Genomic DNA, 17291 nt, shown 5'->3' with positions numbered 1-17291 from the left:
CAGGAAGGAGGGGTTGCTGACCAAGGACTGTGCAATGGAGCGAGCCATGGAGCCACCACCAAAAGGCAGGTCAGGGCCAGACCACTGGGGCACGACATTGGCTAATAAAGTCTGCGCGCACCGCCGTCACCATCCACAGCCGAGGGGAACGCACCCCGAAAGAGTCGCCGACCTGCACATGAGCACCTTGGAGACATGAGCCCTGAGGACAAGTCCAGTCGCCCTGTCTCACATAATAGGGAAGAGCGCTGGCCGGCCGGCTGCACTTTGGGCTTTGGCCCCCAGCGCTGCGCCGCCGTCATGGGTGTGATCTGTCGTCCCCCCCCGGTCACTAGACAAGCGGGAGCGGCATTGGCTCCCGTCACCTCTCTCCGCCGCCCTGCCAGCCTCTTGGTGAATGTGTGGACCGGGGCGGGGACGTTGCCAGTGGCAGGTCACTCACTCATGAAGATAAGATTAGCAACAACAGTCACCGTGACGCCAGAGAGCGAGAGTTGCCCGAGGGTCAGGCCCCCGCTCCTCTTCTCGTTCCTCCCACCCCCACGTTGGCCGCTCTTGGTGCCCAACGTCTGTGGCCCGTTCCTCCTTCGAGTACCCAGCAGAGTGCGGCAGAGGAGCGGGTAGAACGTGCCGCATGGGAATCCAGTGGCTCTCGTCTGTCCTACCGTGACTTTGTTTGGCCGTCGCTACTGGCCTCGCGGGTCGGTCCCGGCGAGGCCGCCCAGGGTGGCCCCTAGAGTGCGCCCACCACGGTGTTGCACACAGATCTGGAACGCGACTGTTTGTCGCCGAGCCATGGTCATCCGTCACCGTGGACGAGATGCTATTCGCGACCTGAAGCACTCGGCCCCGGGGATTCCAACGCACGCACGTTGCGCCCGTGGGGCGTGCCTCATACGTACTACTCTGCGGTACTGTACTTCGGACCCTGTTCCAAGTTAGACGAGCTGCCTGCCGATGCTCGACTGGGAACCCTTGAGACACGCCGAAACCAGAAGCCTGCTGGGCCACACAGCCTTGGCCGACGGTGCTAGTAATGTCGTCGGGTGACGGTGGACGGGCGCGACAGGCGCGCCGGTACGGGTCAGGGTTCACTCTGGCTATGACGCCAGAGACATGACTGACTTGCACCACCGACCGGCCATGCACAAGCCCCATTGTCCCGGCGCCACATGAGGGAGCAGGAGACGAGACCGCAGTCAAGATCAACAGAGAGGCGTGGTGGATGGTAGGTGTGACCATGAAGCGCAAGAGGGTGGGTGGTGCTCATGATGCTTAGCGGGTGCATCCTGGGCTAAGCGGTCCGCCGTAGTGGTGGGTGTTTGTGACCTCGAGTGGCCTGGATGGGTGCCGCCACGGGGCATCTCGCGGCGGCCCGCGCCCGCGCCCTCTTCCAGGACGTTTGCCGAAGATGGCCTCCATCTCAATGTGTGTCGATGGCTTGAGTGGGATGAGTGAGTGAGTGAGTGGATGGATAGGATGGAGCTCTCGCCCGTGTGTCGCCTTGAAGCATTCAAGGCTCAAGCCCCCCCACGCCCTCTCCGACATCTGATGGCAAGCTATTCACTTGGCGGTAACACGAGCCCGCAGACCGACTGTACCTAGCGATGCAGCACTTGTGCTCGCCGGCTGTAGGTCCCTGCCGCATCTCACGATCAACCCCATGATCCATGCAAGCCGCGATACGTCTCGCAGACCAGACCAGGGCGTCGACGGCAGGGTATGGGCGCAATCCAAGTGCAGCGTCGACCCGTTGCTACAGGTACCTGCCTCCCTGACCTGACCTAACCTAACCTGAGGAGATCAAGGTTCGATTGTTGGACGCGCTCAGCCTCTGGGCACCAGTGGACTGGGAGCCTCTCGTTCCCGTATAGATAGGAGCCCAAGGGCTGGCCGCACGCATGGGCCGGCTGCAGTGCCCGGTGCGAAGATGTCTCGATTGAGAATGCCCCGTATCCCCGTGCTCGCCCTGGTACTCGGCTTCAAGCCTCGCGAGCCCAAGCAAGCGCCCTCAGGCCTGCCGCGTCAGGCGTGGCTTTGTCCTCGAAGCCGCCCGCCCGTTCCTGGCTGTTGGCCTTCTGGAAATGGTCTGAGGCGAACGGATCAAGCAGCAACCAGCGGGAGCTGTCCTCGGCAGGGGCCAACTGGTCGACGGTGGAGTATACGGAACGTGATGCCGCGTGTTGGAGACGCAGCAACGCGCTGTACCGGTACGCAGTGGTCTGCTTCGTAATAGAGCATTAGTAGTATTTCTGTACGCGACTGCCTGCGGGCACGGCTCGGCGCGCATGTTGGCTGGGTCTCTTCTTTGCACTTTACTCCCGATCAACGGATTCGACATGGTGCTGGAGTCAAAATTGCCAATGCAAGAAGCCTTGAAAGTTAGAGGCGCTCCGGGAGCCTGCTAGATTCACGATGTGGGCACATGTGCCCCCCCTCCCCCGGGTCCGATTCTTGGGCGACCTGGTCGGATTTCGTGGGTACGTACTGCCAAGGTATTAGGACCCTGTGCCATCGGGTCCCTTCGCGGGGCGCCGTAAGTATCGGAGATGGAGCATGACCAGCCTCGCCAAGTCATTAGCACTGCGCTGGATGCGGTCTCGGTACCTCAACATTCTAAAAGCGCTACCAAGGTTGGAACCTGAAGTGGGTGGTCTCGGGACCTGGATCGAGGGCGGGAAAAGACGCGGTGCCATCCGGCTGCCCTCCACTCCTTCCTTGACCGTCTCCCCTCCGCCCTGTTTCCCTCCCCCCCTCCCCCCCTCTCCCCGTCTGGTGCTCCTCTCCCCCCAAGCCACTCCATCAGGGCCCGGCGGTACTCGTACTTGGCGGACGACTGGATGGGCCTGGCCTGGCCTGCTCGCCCTCCTGGGTGTACTGGTTGCAATGGTTGTGCCGATTGTAGCTATCTCGCCGTTGTACGTGTACTTGTACCTCGTACCTTCGCATTTTCATCATGCGGACCTTGTCGAGGCAGGTCCGTCCCGCGCAACTTACATGCCTACATAACCTTGTGCACCTCCTCTGTCTGCGCTACCTACTGTCGCTGCCGCCCTGCCCTCACCCACCACCCACTTGACGTCTCTCGCCATCTTCTCTTCTCCCGCATCTTTGTTATTTTTTGGGCCTCATTCTCGCCTTGCTGTCTGCGCCCGTCGCCGTGTGCTCTTTCGACAGCGACCTGTTTCTCCGTCCGCCGCCGCGCAAGCGCCCCCCGCCCTCCTCCTCCTCGGGGACTGTTTGTCTTGGACGACCTCATAAGCCCGCCACCGCCCCCGCATCCGTGTCCGCAGCCGCACCCACGCTCCCACTCGCACTCACACTCACACTCACACGCGCATTCCCACTCATACCGAAAACCCCCAAGGCCCGCCCCTACCGGCCCGTCTCGCAATCGCGCAAGCACACCCAACTCAACACGACCAAGAGCATCGCACCTGCCTCAACCCACGCCTCGCACGCTTCGCTGCGTCTCTGGCCGTCGCACCGCGCCTCTCCTCCAAGATTCCTGTGAGACCTTGGATGAGCCACCGGATCACCAGGTGAGAGCTGCCCGTCTGTGCGTCTGCCCTTTGACCCCGTACCGGCCCGCAAGGCTCCGTCCGTCCTGTCCCGTCATGATGCCCACGTTCCCGCTACCTGTTTCTGAGCCCACGTTCTGCAACACCACATCTACACTCGGGTTACATGATCGCACTCGTCGGGTCTGCTTATTGTTTTTCTTCTCCAAGAAGAAAAGACGGCATGTCCTCACTTCGGGCGACGCTACCGCCAGCCTCCTGGCTCTAGTTTCATGAACCTCTGCGCCATCCCCAGCCGCTTGACCGCATTCTTGACTATTTCTTCCCGCATCCGCCTCGCCCGTCCCGTCTGCCTTTACCGCACCGCTGTTGCGTTCACCTTTGCTGCCGCAAATCATGCCATTGCTGTTGTGTGTGCCCCACGGCCAAGCTACCTCGCATCCGATCACATTGTCGTGCGCCAGCCAGCCGTGGGACGACCCCGCCTCAACCTCACACTGAGCTGCTTCCTACTTACTCCCGCGCTCTTGGTGATTTTTAGCACTGCCACTGACACTAACCGCCCTTCCGCCGCAGAGGTACAAATTTCCCTCAGTTGCTCCTCTCATCATCGTCTTTCGACCTGCCTTGAGACGTTAGCGCCCCATATCGGGCAGACTCGCATTGTGGAAAGAAGCAGGCCTGCCTCACGCATCGACCTGTTGTCCTTTGCGATGGTGCCACAATTCCCCTCGCAGGCCTTCTATCGAGCGGCCAATTTGACCGTTGATACAAACCATGCTAAGCAAAAGTACCTTGAAGAAGAAGACAAGAGTGTACTTGACGATAACATCCTCGACCACAACGCCATAGACTCGGGCCTTGAACTCTCCCCTCCGATGGCTGACAGTCGGAGAGAGTCATTTGCCGTCTCAGGTACTCTATTTTCTCCTAAAACTGAGGATTGGCAGTCCGTGGACATGCAGTCAGTCCCTTCAAACAATCCTTTTTTTGAGCAGCCAAGCGGCAGTAGCAACAACCCCTTCATGCGGCTCGACCACGGACAGACACACGCTTTCGGACAACAACAGCAACAACAAAGCGGCAGCTGGCTGATGGGCTCCGGCTCCGGCACCACAACACCCTTTCATCCGTTCGAGTCTATCCCGGCAGAGTACGATGCTGGGTCCTCGATTTTCCAGCGATCGATGCAGAGCCAGAACGGCTTTAACGGGGTCGGCAACATATTTGCGCCTCTGGGCCCTGGCGAGCAGCACATGCCCACGTCGCCGCAGAAAGAATGGATGGCTACGGCACATGCTGCTGCCAAGAAGATGCGTTCGAGCAGTCCAGGGATCCGATCCCACAATGATCTCAGAAGAGGAGACGGCATCCGCAAGAAGAACGCCCGTTTCGAGATCCCAGCGGAGCGCAACCTGAACAACATCGATCAACTCATTGCGTCCTCGACGGATGAGCAGGAGATCAAGGAGCTCAAGCAGCAAAAGCGCCTGCTGCGTAACCGACAAGCGGCGTAAGTACCAAGCTCACAAGATCCGAGGTTTAGACGACGGGTCGCTAATTCTGTTTAATGCAGCCTTGACTCTAGGCAGAGAAAGAAGCTACACACCGAGCGGCTTGAGGACGAGAAGAAGCACTATACCGCACTCATCAACGATTTGGAGGAGGAGGTAGGCGGTCTCAAGGCAAAAATGGAGCTGCTTCACCGGGAGAAACAGTCCTACATGGACTTCATTGAGACTCTCACCCTGGAGAAGGACGAGATGATTAGAGCCCACACGGTTGAGACAGGAGAGCTTCGGAAGAAGGTCGGCATCCTCACCGAGCATGTTCAGAGGCTCGAGTCTACACCGCTTGCCACGACACAGACATCCCACATGAATCACGGGTTCCCTGGCGCCTATGATGAGATGAATGACATGGACATGACTGGCGCCTGGGACAACGCTGGCTTCCTCAACGACTACGCCCCCGAGCCCGAGGTCAAGCAGGAGCTGTCCGTCGTTCCCGCAAAGAAGGCCGACGCAGCGGCCGCTGAAGATGGCGACAAGGGGGCTTCTCAGGGTGGACTACTCTTCATGCTCTTCCTTGTGGGAGCCTTTGTCATGTCGAGAGGTTCCACGCCACCCATCACGCGCGTGTCCGAGGATGTCCGAGTGGCGTCGGAGACGCTTCTCCAGAATGTGCTCAACGACGCAGGCGTCAAGCCTCAAGCTCATGGCCTTCAGCCCATGGCTCCTCAGCCGTCTGGAGCGGTCAACTGGCCACAACTCGGGGCGAGCGGCGGCCCCAAGGTCGGCATGCATGTCGCGCCCTCTATGCTCGAGGAGCTGGGAGATGCTCTGTCGCAGCCATCGGAGCGGCAAACCAACGAGCACGTCTTCTCCATGTCATCCACTCAGTACAATGGCGTCCACAATCAGGATTTTAACCCGCCTAAACGATCCACCAGCCAGGGTCGCAAGAACCTTGCCGAGGCACTCGCAGAGATTCGGGATGACAAGCAGACGGGCGCAGCGGAGGTGTACACGCGATCGCTTCTCTGGAACCAAATTCCCAGGGAAGTGGTTCGAAATTTTGCGAAAATGGTTTCCGAGTGCAGCAATGCACAGAATGAGCAGCAATGCAACGACACGACGTGACGACTACGAAGTACCACGCACAGAAAACAGAACCACACGACTTACTACTTTGACATGATGACGAATTTCTCACGGCCACTTTATCATTAATGGCTTTCTTGTCCGGATTACTTCTCCTTGCCCGCCTTGATTGGATTGGCTATTTTTTTTTCTTTGAACCCCATGCATCTCATGACCAATCTATTCTACTCGCCATAAACCTCTACGCCGCTCTCGCGCAACCGAACGACACCGCCGCCACTTCAGACCAGTTGCTCACGCACCAAACCATGACTTTGGGCCATTCGCGCCAGATTGGCGGGCCTTTTGATTCGGAAAACTCAATTGATTCCTCTCTCATTTGTGACTCTACCAGCGAGCGAGCATTTTGGAATTTTGTGTTGGTTGGTATATTCCTGGAAGCCAACGAGTACACGCTTGTTGCATGGTGCGCTTCTGCTTTCGACTGTGAAAGGACGGTATTGGGAACGGCGGCCAGATGAAAGGGATATTACAAGCACGGGAACACGGAACGCGTGGCAAAGGCTACAGACAGTTTCCAGTCTGATGCGCTTGTATGTTGGGAGGGGCGGTCTTGTTTGGCGGGCGCAGGAGGCATTTCTTGGGAGACGGAAGGCGTGAATAGGACACCTTGTGGCTGACCCGTGCTGGGCTGGGGACGCTGGACAGGGCAGGCAGGCACGGCGTCTTGAGTGGCGAAGGATGAGACAATGGCTTATGGGGGGGACATGGTGAAGCGACGGAATTACGAGACATGAAGCCGCCGACGACTTGTTTCCTGTTGCTTTTGAATTTAGTTTACCGAGTATCGTTGTTAGTATTACCTAGGCAACAAACGAGGCCCCGCGGCTTGATGCTGGGGGACCTCTGGGTGAACAGCCACAGAAGATGGAACATGCGCGACGACTGGAGAAGGTGTGCCGTGCATCATGACGACGGCAGCACAGTACAAGGAAGCCATGATGACGACGGATGAGCACACCGGACGGCATGACACGGTGTGACCGCTGGCGGGCCGGGAAGAGGTGGTTGGGGCGTGGGGTGAGGCATGAACGAGGAGCAACGTGACGGGAGGCGGCTGCAGGCTGCCCACCACGCGCGAGGTCGTGTGGCCGGCCAGTCGGTCAAGCAACGACGGGAAGGGGGGGGGGCTTGGAACAGCTTGCATGCCAGGCAGACGCAGAGGTACTAAGTAGCCACGGGCGCGCGCAGCGCTGATCGCTCTTTGTGCATGCACGTGCGATACGGACTCAAGGACGGGCACATGCGCCTGCATTAGTACTTGTGTACTTGCTTGTGTGCGTGTGCATGTGCGTGTCTGTGTCTGTGTTCCTCGACAGCCCATCAGGGTAATAACGACTTTGTACGAGGAGTGCGGTAGCATGTCTGTCTCTCTCTCTCTCTCTTTTTTTTTCCCTTCCTTTTCTGCGGGTGCGCGTCTGAGACATACACACACACACACACTCACACAGGCTGGGCGTGTGTCTCTCCAGAAGGGTCAGTGAGTGAGAAGGGTGAGGGGGTTTTTGGGGGGGGGGGGCCTGGTGCGTTGCTGATCTCACCGCCTGCCCACGAGATGTACGAGAAAACGTTGGTAGTACTGTAGGAGAACGACGTTGTATGTACGAAGTAAAGTAGGTACCTAAGGAGTGCGCAGGTATACTGTACTTGTACCTTATTAGTGGGCAGTACGTCTCTAAGTTACTACTAGTAATTAAAACCAACATGGCGATGATGGAGAGACTTGCGCACGGGTTGTCTCGGTCACCCACACCTGCCTGCCTGCCTTGGGATGGGACCGCACTCGGTCTCTTCTTGCTGGTGTATGGACGAAGTACGTTGGTATTGGGTTAGAGTACAGTACCGCACGATACCTACCTACCTCAGTACTGTCCTTGTTTTTTTTCTGCATCGGGAGGAGCGGGGGCGCGCTGCAGATGCTTGAGACAGCAGTGAGAAGAGCCGGAGAGAGAGAGAGCAACAACAAACTGCATCGTCCAAGTTTAGAAACGGGGCCGGGGGGGGGCAGTGTTCTGTTGCCGCTTTCCCTTTCCATCGAGCATGGATACCAACTTATTGTGCACGCAACGTCCGTATCTGTGAGTGTGTGCAGCTGAGTGAGCGAGCAGGTGCCATGTTTGGACCTGCTGCCTGGGACGGGGTGGGTGGATGGGTGCGTGGTTCGGATGCCTATAGTATCTAGCCATGGGCTATGATGACAGGGGGCACGCGCATCACCGGACGTTGTTGCCTCTGCGCTTTCGTACAAAGAAGGGGCTTTACAGGCATGCATCATCATCACCATCGCCATCGTCATTCACGGGTCCATGCCTCCTCCTCCTTGTGCTTGCTCATCATGCCCTAGTGCTACCACTACATTAGTACTTACTAACTACTACTCAAGGTAATGCCGTTGTCGTTGGCTCGGCTTCGTTTGCTACTCGGTAACCAACTATCTCTCACCCGCCCGCCCGCCTGCCCGCCCGCCTGCCCGCCCGCCCGCCAAGCGGGTACGGGCTAGGTCCCCATTCTCCTTCTCCCACTTTCTCCGCCTTCATGGCTTCCTCTCCACATGCGAAGTACTTGTGATACCTATCCCTTGGACAGTCGTAAGGCCGAACCTGAGTTGCGTGCTCCACTTTCCCTAATACATGCCGGCTACTTAAATTTTCGTGCTATTTGCGTGGCAAAAGATGTAACGAAGTGTTGTGGGACAGATCGTCAGTACCTCTTCTATCACCACTTTTATAAGGCTACGAAAGTACCGGCAATAAGCCGCTCGCTCAATGGATGAGACCCCTGTAAGCGACTTGGGTGCGGCCTTACGACTGTTAAACGGATAGCATGTACAGTACTGCTATAAGAATCCAAGTTAATAATTCGTGATGCACTACTACTTACTGTATTGCAGATCGCGGGCTCATGCAGCAAGGCCAACTAACCTCCATAACTTGCCGTGGATCCTCTCCGAGAGGATTCCCGCCCCCTAAACAGGCCGCATCATTACTATTATTATTGTTCCCTGTCATTGGCCAGCAAAGCAGTCATTAGTTGCGTACGCGGCTCGCGAGGGAAGCAGCCTGTATGTCTAAAGCTTTGTCTCGCACTTGGTTGACCGCTCTGTCTTGTGAAACGCGGGAGTGTACTGATATTAAGGCACTTCAACGTTGATTCAACACACACGTTTGCTTGCTTTCCCAGTACAATCACTACAAGCAGGGTCATGGCGGGAAAGGACTTGCTTATGCGTCAACCAACTTTCCAAAGGCGCGCGCGTATCTAGACCATTGGGTCCATGATGAGTGGGACGCATAATAATGGAGCCCGTCGTGGAACGAACGCTTGTAAATGCTTAATTTCCAAAGTACTTGCATATCTGCCCACCATATCGTGTCAGGATGCATTTCACCAATGCGGCGACCTGTGATTTACTTCTTCTTTGCCCCCTCACCCGGCGGGTCATACTTTTCTTTCCAGATCCTGCCGAATGGGACCCGCGTTAGTACCGTTAAGAGATGCGACTATAGCGACAATGTCGAGATACATGCGCCTATCTGCCCGACGGGGGGGGGGGCTTCGAGTCCAGGAATCACGGGGTCATCAGAGGCTTACCAAGTGTTACCAAGAGTCTTGTTTCCCGCCTTCTCCGCCAGTCGGTAGTACTTTGCCGCTGCAAACTGCTCATCAGTCAGCCTCGCATGAACAAAGAAACGGCGCATGAGGACACAGCAACAGTCGGCGAGCCGCCACCCGGCGGGGCGCGTGATGCGTGATGCGTGATGCGTAATGCAGGAACGAGCGTTCCCTCCTCGACGCCCAACGTGCACGCCATCGGGCAGCAACAAACGCCCGAGACGTCGGCAGTCGGCCGCTCACGTCAAGCCGACACAGCGGTGGTCCCGAATGCACCAAGGTTGATCGAATGTAGATGGAGAAGACAACGAGCGAGCCTTACCTTGTCCTTCTTGCAGCCAAAGCCCTCCAGATAACACCAGGCGACCTCGTTCATAGCATCTGGCAGCCGTCAGCTCAGCCCCCCTGAACCCCAAACGAAGACTTGACACCGCTCACCAGTGTCGCCAAGGTTCGCTGCAGTCTCATAGTACTGAGGCGTGTCACTTGTCAGCGCCGATCACTTATGCACCAATCCCGAAAGGCGCTCACCTGCTTCGCCGCGATGGGATCCTTGGGTATTCCCCAGCCGTGACGGAAGCAGTTGGCCAGCTCGAATATGGCCAGGACCAACTCTCCTTTGGCCGCGCCCCCCTTCTTGAGGCCGGCCTGAAGCGCCATCTGTTCAACAGCCGCTGAATTGGATGCCGCCGCTGAAAGGTAGCGGACCGCCCCTTGGGGGTCTGGCTCGCATCCCCAGCCATGTCTATGGATCGAGGCCGTGAGCGGCGAGTTTCTTGTCTCCCGTCACCACGACGGTGTGCGGTAAGGGCATGCGACTTACCTTAACGCGAGCCCGTACAGCACCTGGCTCAGAGGGTTGTTTGCCCCTTGCGGGTCCGCAAGCCTCGCGAACAGAACCGTCGACTTTTCCAGGTGCCCGGACTCGTGCAGCTGGATCGCCTCTTGAATGTCCTGGTCAATCTGCTTGGACGACACTGACCTCCCGCGCTGCCGGGTGCCGAGGCTCATGTCGGCCATCCTAGCCTCAGGCCCGGGAGACGCAGGGCGACTTCTCGCCAGTTCATTTTGGCCAGCCAATATGGTGGCACGCTTTTCCCATTGCGACTCGGCACCTTCCGTGTCCTTGGGGTCGGCGGCGATGTCGGGGAGGTTGGTGGGGACATTCTCTGACGACTCGGGCTGCCGTTTGAGGTGCAGACGGTGCGAAAGACGCCGCTTTGTGGTGGGGGAGGACTGGTGACTGGCTTGCGAGGAGACGGATGCACTGCGAGAGCGGTGGAAGACGTCCAGACTCCGTCGCGGCGACCTCCCGCTCGTCGGGGAGGCTGCCACGGGGGCAGACAAGTACGAGGTGTCGTTGGCGCCGTCGCCCGGAGGGTACAGGAGCTCCTGCGAGACGGTGTCGGTCCGTATAAAGGTAAACTCGGGTCCACCAAGCCCGTGAACGGCCCCTTCAGCCTGCGGCTTCCCTGCCAAGTCGTCCTTCTTCTTGATAAGGTCGCGCAAGCCCATGGCGGCGGCGTCGGTGTTGCTGGCGAGTGGCTTGGTGAGAGGAGTTGATGTGCGTGAATTGGTGCGGCACGGGTCTGCCAACTCAACACGAACCGTCCGTCGCTTGGTGTCGTCGTTGACGTGCCGCGATTATCATATCCCCGGGTCGTATATATCCTATCCCTATCCTCTGCGCGCGACCGACGGGCGGTGCGGCTCGCGTCCCGACACCTCACGCGGCAGGACGGATGCAGTCAAACCAGCTTACGACGAGGGGCTGAGGCGAAGGCGGCAGTGCAACCAACGTAAGGCTGTGATCAAACACGGCGCCGGCAGGACAGCGAGGGCAACCCTCCTTTGAATGCGATTCGCCCCTTGTTCGCCTTGCGTCTGGCTTCTCGCCTTCTCCCACGGTGCTGAACGTATGTGCGCCCTGGGGGAAAGATGACTTTTGTTCCGACAAGGCTCGCTCGCTCGCTCGCTCGCAGGGGGAGCTGGCGGCCGTTTGTGGCGAGGGCTCTGGGCTCTGCGGCACCGAGGAGTGCGTGATGGCGGGGGAGGGGTCCAAGGTTCAAACCGGGGGCCAAACGTTGGCGAACATGTCCGCACATTGGCGGCGGGCGGACGGGCGAGCGGGCAGCGTCAGCATTAAGCGACGAGTGACGATGAGTTCTCGTCCGCCACCGAGTGGGCTGGCATGGGCAGGGCAGGGCAGGGCAGAAATAGGGGAGGCAATTATTTACTGGGCTAGTTTTCCATTGGCACGAGCAGCTTCAACAATCCATGGACCCCCCTTCGACCTAGGGATGCATGGATGGACGGATGAGTGGATGGCATGGATGGAACCGCGCACTGCAAGGGCCGCCACATGGTGCCTGCCTCCACTGTCAGTGGCGGCGGCGGCGGCGGCGGCGGCTGTCCAAAGCATTCCATCCATACAAGGAAACCGAAGGGGAGGGGGGAACAGGCAAACAGGGACATACACAGCTGGGCTGGCCGGGTTTTTCTTTCCAATAATTAGCTCTGAAAAAGGAGAGGGCAAGCGCGGGGCGAAGACGGGCAGGAGCGCCTCACGCAAGGGCAAGAGCATGGTTGAAAGGCGAGGACAACGCGTTGACCTCGGGCCCATCGGGGCATTGCGTTGCGGTTGCGTTGCGTTGCGTTGCGTTGCGTGTGGTACTCCAGTACTGTAGTTCCAAGGAAGCGCCGGTGGTGGCGCTTAAGCAAAGCCTACTAAAAAAGTACCTTGGGTGCTAAGGTACTACTCCGTAACTACTGTACGTACGTACCACTTGCACGCGCACGACCAAAATAGAAGCAAAGCTGGCTGGCTGGCTGGCTGGCTGTCCTGCCTGCGCCTGCTTCATTGCAGTCCCATGCCCGGCTGTGCTCTTCCATCTCACCCGTACGACAGCTCAGGCGGCGGTGGGAGTGAAGATGACATCATGGGGCGGACTTATTGGTGCAACACCTACATCGCATCGCGTCATGACATGTTACAGGCGTAGCCTACCAGATATGGCATCACGCAGAGAAGTGCTGCAAGTAGACACACACTATGACCCACGAGGGGGGCTTGGGCTTCGTTATTCGTACTTTTTCATTCAGCTATGATACCGCTATCTTTCTCTTCTTTGTTTCTTCGTCTTCTGCCTCGTTTCACGTATCCTCTTTCCGCCCAGTCACGCCTTCTATGGCGTCCATGGCAGAGGGGCACACACGTACTGGAGGGCTGGCAAGCTCCGGCCGGAGCGGTCAGCGCTTCATCCTGCTTCGTCGGTTCCCTCGCCATCATATAAACCTATACCTGTTCAGGAGAGAACAGTGGGTATCGCCGCGCAGAAAGAGAAAAAAAAAAAGGTAAAGCAAAGGCGCAACGGCAAGCAAATCTAGATGGGAAGAAAGTCCTTGGGGTTCTCAAAGTCCGAGTCGTCCGAGTCGGCCTCGATATACTCGGCCACATCGTCTGAGTCGACGTCGTCTGAGTCTACCGAGCCGTCGTCGCTCGAAATGTCTTCCATGTCTTGGTCCGTTCCGGCCGCGTTGCCCCGAAGGACGCTTGCCCTCTCGCGGTGCGGGAGCTTGCATCCCTTGTTCTTACACACGCCCGTGTTGCTGAAGTTGGGGCATTCGAATACGTGCCGCTCGCCGCACTCGGCCCCCTTTTCACAGTAGCCGCAAAAGCCGAACGCCTGGCACACGGGTGCAGTGGGGGCTGCTTTGGAGTGAGTAAACACGCAATCGGGCTTGGCACAGTAGCCCTTGGCATAATGCAGGCAGTTGGGGACGCGTTCCGGGGTCAGCTCGTGGGATAGGTCGCACAACTCGCCGTTTGCGCACTTCCCGTCCTTGAGAAAGTCCTTGCACACGCCGACTTTGTGCGGGTCGTGCATGAACCGACACGATGGGCCCTTGGGGCATGAACCTGCAACGCCAGTCAGTCGTGTTCCATACGCACCGTAACATCCGTGGTTTCGAGGGATTGCCCGGTCCAAGCTTGTCATGTAGTATTTACCAGTCGAAGAGAAGATCCTGCACGGCACGTCGACTTTCTTGACGCCGCCGGATCGTCTGCCAAAAGTCAGCCAATCGCCCGACCGAGAGGCCGCGACATACCGATGGTCCTGCACCACGCGGTTGGCGACGAGATTGCCCGTCTTAGTCCGATGGAATACGACGCTTGCAACCGTGGTGCTCTTTGGTGTCTCCATTGAGGCAGTAGCGTCGTCTGGGTCCACGTCAGCGCTGCCAATGTTGATGTTGCTCTTGAGCCATGGTGACGCACCTTTTATCCTCGCCAGCTTCTTTCCCCCGTCCATGACGCGGAACCGCAACCCGGCAATGATGAGCTCGTTTCTTACATCCTGGGGTGACGGGTTAGATACGGCAGCAGACGAAACCTGCTGCTGTTGCATGTAGTCGTTGAATCGCATCTTCTCCTTGAGCCGGTGATTTCGCAGCTTGCGCTGGCGCGTCTCCTCAATGGCCTTGACCCGGTTCTGCGCTTCCTTCTCGTATACGTTGGCGTTGATGAGCTGGCGGTGGCGGTCATTTCGCGTGACCCAGGCTGTCGAGCCATCAGGCGTGACGCTGCCGCTGGGGGTGCTGGCCTCGGTGCCAGGCCGAGAGTTGTTCAGATGAAGGGTGCGATGGCGGTGGGGTGCCGGCGCTCCCCGTCCTCGTCCGCCCCTGTAGCCGCCACGCGGGTGCGAGAACGAGTATGGAGCGGTCGCTTGTCGATATTGGTTATCTGCATACTGTGAGCGGCGTCGGAAGGGCCCTGCGACGTAGGTCTCACGCCGTGTTGGGGTCGGGTGCATGCTCTGTGCAACGCCAGCTCCGGTTTGTTGATTCTTGTGCCGGTTGATTTGTCCTGCGTCCCCGGGCGTGAGTGGCGAGCCACGCAAAGGAGGTGAGGTGATGCACATACCGGCAAGCTGGCCGATGCGAGCTAGAAGCTCCTTGTCTTCTTCCGACATCTCGCGCACTCCTGGGAATTCCGAAATGGAAATCGACGAAAGGAGACTTGATGCGACGAATGCTTTGCGGATGAGTGCTGGCGAAGCCCAAAAAAAAAATTAAGAAAAGGTTGCGACGTTGAAAGGTTGAGGCGAACGCAAGGCAGCAAGAACGAACAGAATCGCCCAGAACAGAACAACGCGCTGGGCGCTGAGTCAGCGCGCATCTGCGAGCTGCCAGGCCTAGAACCACGAGTCGTCGCCGTTTGCACAGCGACAAGCACATCACCACTTTCCTCCCACCCGCTCACAGCCTTTCGAATTCACCGGCTCTTATAAAAATTTAACTCGAATCTCGCCTCGCAACTCCTTCGACCCACAAGCACGACTCGCACCTAGCTCTCGCACGCCCAGGCAGTTCCGGGGCTGACCATGGCCTCCTGGGAGCTCCTCGACGAGCGAAGCGAGTCTGAGCTCCACAAGACGAGGCTGCTCAATGTCGAAGAGAAACCATTTAAGAGAATCACAAAGCGTCTTGGCGCGATCTCGTTGGCGGTTTCGAGCGCGAGCCAAGCTCGGAATGCCGCCGAGCCGTCGGCGCTCCTCACCAGCGACTCCCTGCGCGAGGACCTGACCTTCGACTTTGCCGCCTTCGACAGCAGCATCGCCCGTTTCCAATTTCTACACGATGCGAACCAGCGGGAGCGAGAGCGATATGAGGCGGACCAGCAGCAGATCTTGGCCGAGTGTCAGGAGGTGCGAGGCAGCAACGGGCAGCTGCGGGAGCAGCTCGAGGCAGCACGGGCGACGCTGGCGCAGCGCAAAAAGTTTGATGAGCTGGCGGACAAGATTACGTCGAACCGCCTGCTGCGGCCGCGCGAGGACCAGCGTGTCAACCTGGCCAAGCTGGAGGACGAGTGCCGCGATCTCGAGCGCGAGAGCGAGACGTACAGCACGACATGGCGGGAGCGGCGTGACCAGTTCAACAAGATTATGGAGGAGGGCATGATGCTGCGGCGGCAGATCCGCGACGAGAAAGAAGAAGTCGACCGGCGGGAGGGCATGAACGAGGGAGGTGAGGAGGATGCGGAACCCGACAAGGAAGACAAAGAGGGCCAGACGCCCAAGAACGCATCAAGCGACCACCCGACCCCGCGTCCGGACGGCGGCGACAGCCAGGCCAAGGCCGGAGAGAGTGAGGGCGAGACGCCGCGCCCAGTCTCGAGCGGCGCTCCTACCCCGTCTGCCGGCACGCCCAGGCCGGAAAAGGCCAAGGCCAAGTCTCTGCTTCCAAGAGACACCCAGCAACGGCTCGAGACGCGGGACGCCCCGACGCCGTCAAGCCAGGCGGACGATGCGGCACGTCAAGACGTGGAGATGGAAGAGGGTGAGCAGCTTGACAGGGAGGATGCCGAGGATGGGGAGGGGCTTGATGATGAGGGCGTCGAGGGCTTTGGGGACAAGCCGGCGAGTAACACGGACACCATGGAGGTGGACGACTAGGAAAGGGCTGAACGAGCTTGGTCGGCTCACCGTGCTCGCAGCTGCCAGAGGCATCAAGACCAGTGATACCACAACTTAGAGACAGGGAAAAAGGGGGCACGGCGTAATCATGATTCGATTTCGTTCTTTCGGTCTACCAATTGTGGTATTTCCTCTCCCCCTCGCACAAACAAGTCATGTCCCTCTGTAGCCTGCTCTGTATTCCATTTATCCTTGTCTACGCGGCCCTGGCCCGCGCCAGAACCGCCTTTGCTGTCTCCAAGTCGGCGGCGTTTGTGTTGGACTCCTCGCTCGTCGCGATCTGCTCCTCGAGCTTCGTCACGGCTGTCGCAATGCGCTCCCTGAGCGGCGCGAAGACGGCCCTGGTCTGCTCGACGGCGGTTTGCTGCAAGACGTACCACACTCGTGCGTCAGCGTTTGTTTTAGTCACGAAAGCAAAGCTTCGATATCTGCTGCCTTGCGATATGTAGCAGCCCCCCCCCCCCTTTTTTTTTTTACTTCCCCTTGTGCCTGGGGCACATCATGACGCTTTCGTAATCTGGGGTCGGCCGGGCTTGGCTTCCTTCTCACCTGCTGCTTGAGCATAAACTCGTCGTTGCCGTCCTCGCTCGCGGCGCCGCGGGCCTTGATCTTGTCCTCGAGCGCCTTGACCTGCGCCTCCTGCTGCGCCAGCTCCTGGTGGTACGACTTCTCCTCCTTGAGCAGCCGCTCGACGGAGCTGGTCGCGATGGCGAGGGGCGAGGGTGCGGGCATGCTGGGCGCTGTGCTGCTCGGTAGGTAGGGGAAGGGGGGGCGGGCGCGCTCGAGGGCGAGGGGGAGAGGCGATCGCGTACGCGGAGGGGGCGGGAGCGACGTTGAATGTTTCGAGTTCGGGGTGGGAGCTGGAACACGACGCTATGCGATATCGAAGCGAGATGGCGAGGCGTTGCTTCGGGATGAGCAGTAGGGAGGTGGTGTAGTATTTAGCACCAAGAAGAGCGTCTGTCTGCAGGTGCCTGGAAATGACGACGGGACCCTCAACGTGGGGTCAATAGTGGTAA

At 58.7% G+C, this 17291-nt stretch overlaps 6 protein-coding genes across 7 annotated transcripts; 3 read left to right on the top strand and 3 right to left on the bottom strand.

The window, feature by feature from the left end:
- Positions 1 to 4234: 4234 nt before the first annotated feature.
- On the top strand, positions 4235 to 6163 carry JDV02_001454 (uncharacterized protein; the record flags this gene model as incomplete). The annotated part of the gene is made up of 2 exons (XM_047982387.1): positions 4235 to 5034; positions 5098 to 6163. The coding sequence occupies 2 exons, from the start codon at positions 4235 to 4237 to the stop codon at positions 6161 to 6163; spliced, it is 1866 nt and encodes a 621-aa protein (XP_047838351.1).
- An 89-nt stretch (positions 6164 to 6252) lies between these two features.
- On the top strand, positions 6253 to 6645 carry JDV02_001453 (uncharacterized protein; the record flags this gene model as incomplete). The annotated part of the gene is made up of 1 exon (XM_047982386.1): positions 6253 to 6645. The coding sequence occupies one exon, from the start codon at positions 6253 to 6255 to the stop codon at positions 6643 to 6645; it is 393 nt and encodes a 130-aa protein (XP_047838350.1).
- A 2336-nt stretch (positions 6646 to 8981) lies between these two features.
- Positions 8982 to 12221, bottom strand: JDV02_001452 (uncharacterized protein). 2 transcript variants are annotated; one of them, XM_047982384.1, is made up of 7 exons: positions 10620 to 11960; positions 10328 to 10541; positions 10235 to 10268; positions 10119 to 10177; positions 9776 to 9840; positions 9106 to 9643; positions 8982 to 9017 (listed from the first exon to the last, which is right to left on the bottom strand). In XM_047982384.1, exons 1-6 carry the CDS (start codon positions 11309 to 11311, stop codon positions 9592 to 9594), a joined length of 1116 nt encoding a protein of 371 aa, XP_047838348.1. In that variant the 5' UTR covers positions 11312 to 11960; the 3' UTR covers positions 8982 to 9017; positions 9106 to 9591. The 2 variants fall into 2 exon arrangements, with proteins under 2 accessions (XP_047838348.1, XP_047838349.1); XM_047982385.1 differs by lacking the exons at positions 8982 to 9017; positions 9106 to 9643; positions 9776 to 9840 and having other exon boundaries at positions 9924 to 10268; positions 10620 to 12221.
- Positions 12222 to 12881: 660 nt separating this feature from the next.
- On the bottom strand, positions 12882 to 14885 carry JDV02_001451 (uncharacterized protein). Its single transcript, XM_047982383.1, has 2 exons — positions 14076 to 14885; positions 12882 to 14018 (listed from the first exon to the last, which is right to left on the bottom strand). The coding sequence occupies exons 1-2, from the start codon at positions 14767 to 14769 to the stop codon at positions 13180 to 13182; spliced, it is 1533 nt and encodes a 510-aa protein (XP_047838347.1). The 5' UTR covers positions 14770 to 14885; the 3' UTR covers positions 12882 to 13179.
- On the top strand, positions 14796 to 16467 carry JDV02_001450 (uncharacterized protein). The gene has a single exon (XM_047982382.1). It carries the CDS (start codon positions 15181 to 15183, stop codon positions 16249 to 16251), a length of 1071 nt encoding a protein of 356 aa, XP_047838346.1. The 5' UTR covers positions 14796 to 15180; the 3' UTR covers positions 16252 to 16467.
- RBL2 (tubulin folding cofactor A) lies at positions 16349 to 17272 on the bottom strand. Its single transcript, XM_047982381.1, has 2 exons — positions 16822 to 17272; positions 16349 to 16636 (listed from the first exon to the last, which is right to left on the bottom strand). Exons 1-2 carry the CDS (start codon positions 17002 to 17004, stop codon positions 16469 to 16471), a joined length of 351 nt encoding a protein of 116 aa, XP_047838345.1. The 5' UTR covers positions 17005 to 17272; the 3' UTR covers positions 16349 to 16468.
- Between the last annotated feature and the right edge of the window lie 19 nt (positions 17273 to 17291).

The sequence above is a fragment of the Purpureocillium takamizusanense genome, chromosome 1, assembly GCF_022605165.1.
Source record: "Purpureocillium takamizusanense chromosome 1, complete sequence".
Taxonomy (NCBI): Eukaryota; Fungi; Ascomycota; class Sordariomycetes; order Hypocreales; family Ophiocordycipitaceae; genus Purpureocillium; species Purpureocillium takamizusanense.
This window is presented reverse-complemented; position numbering and strand designations above follow the sequence as displayed.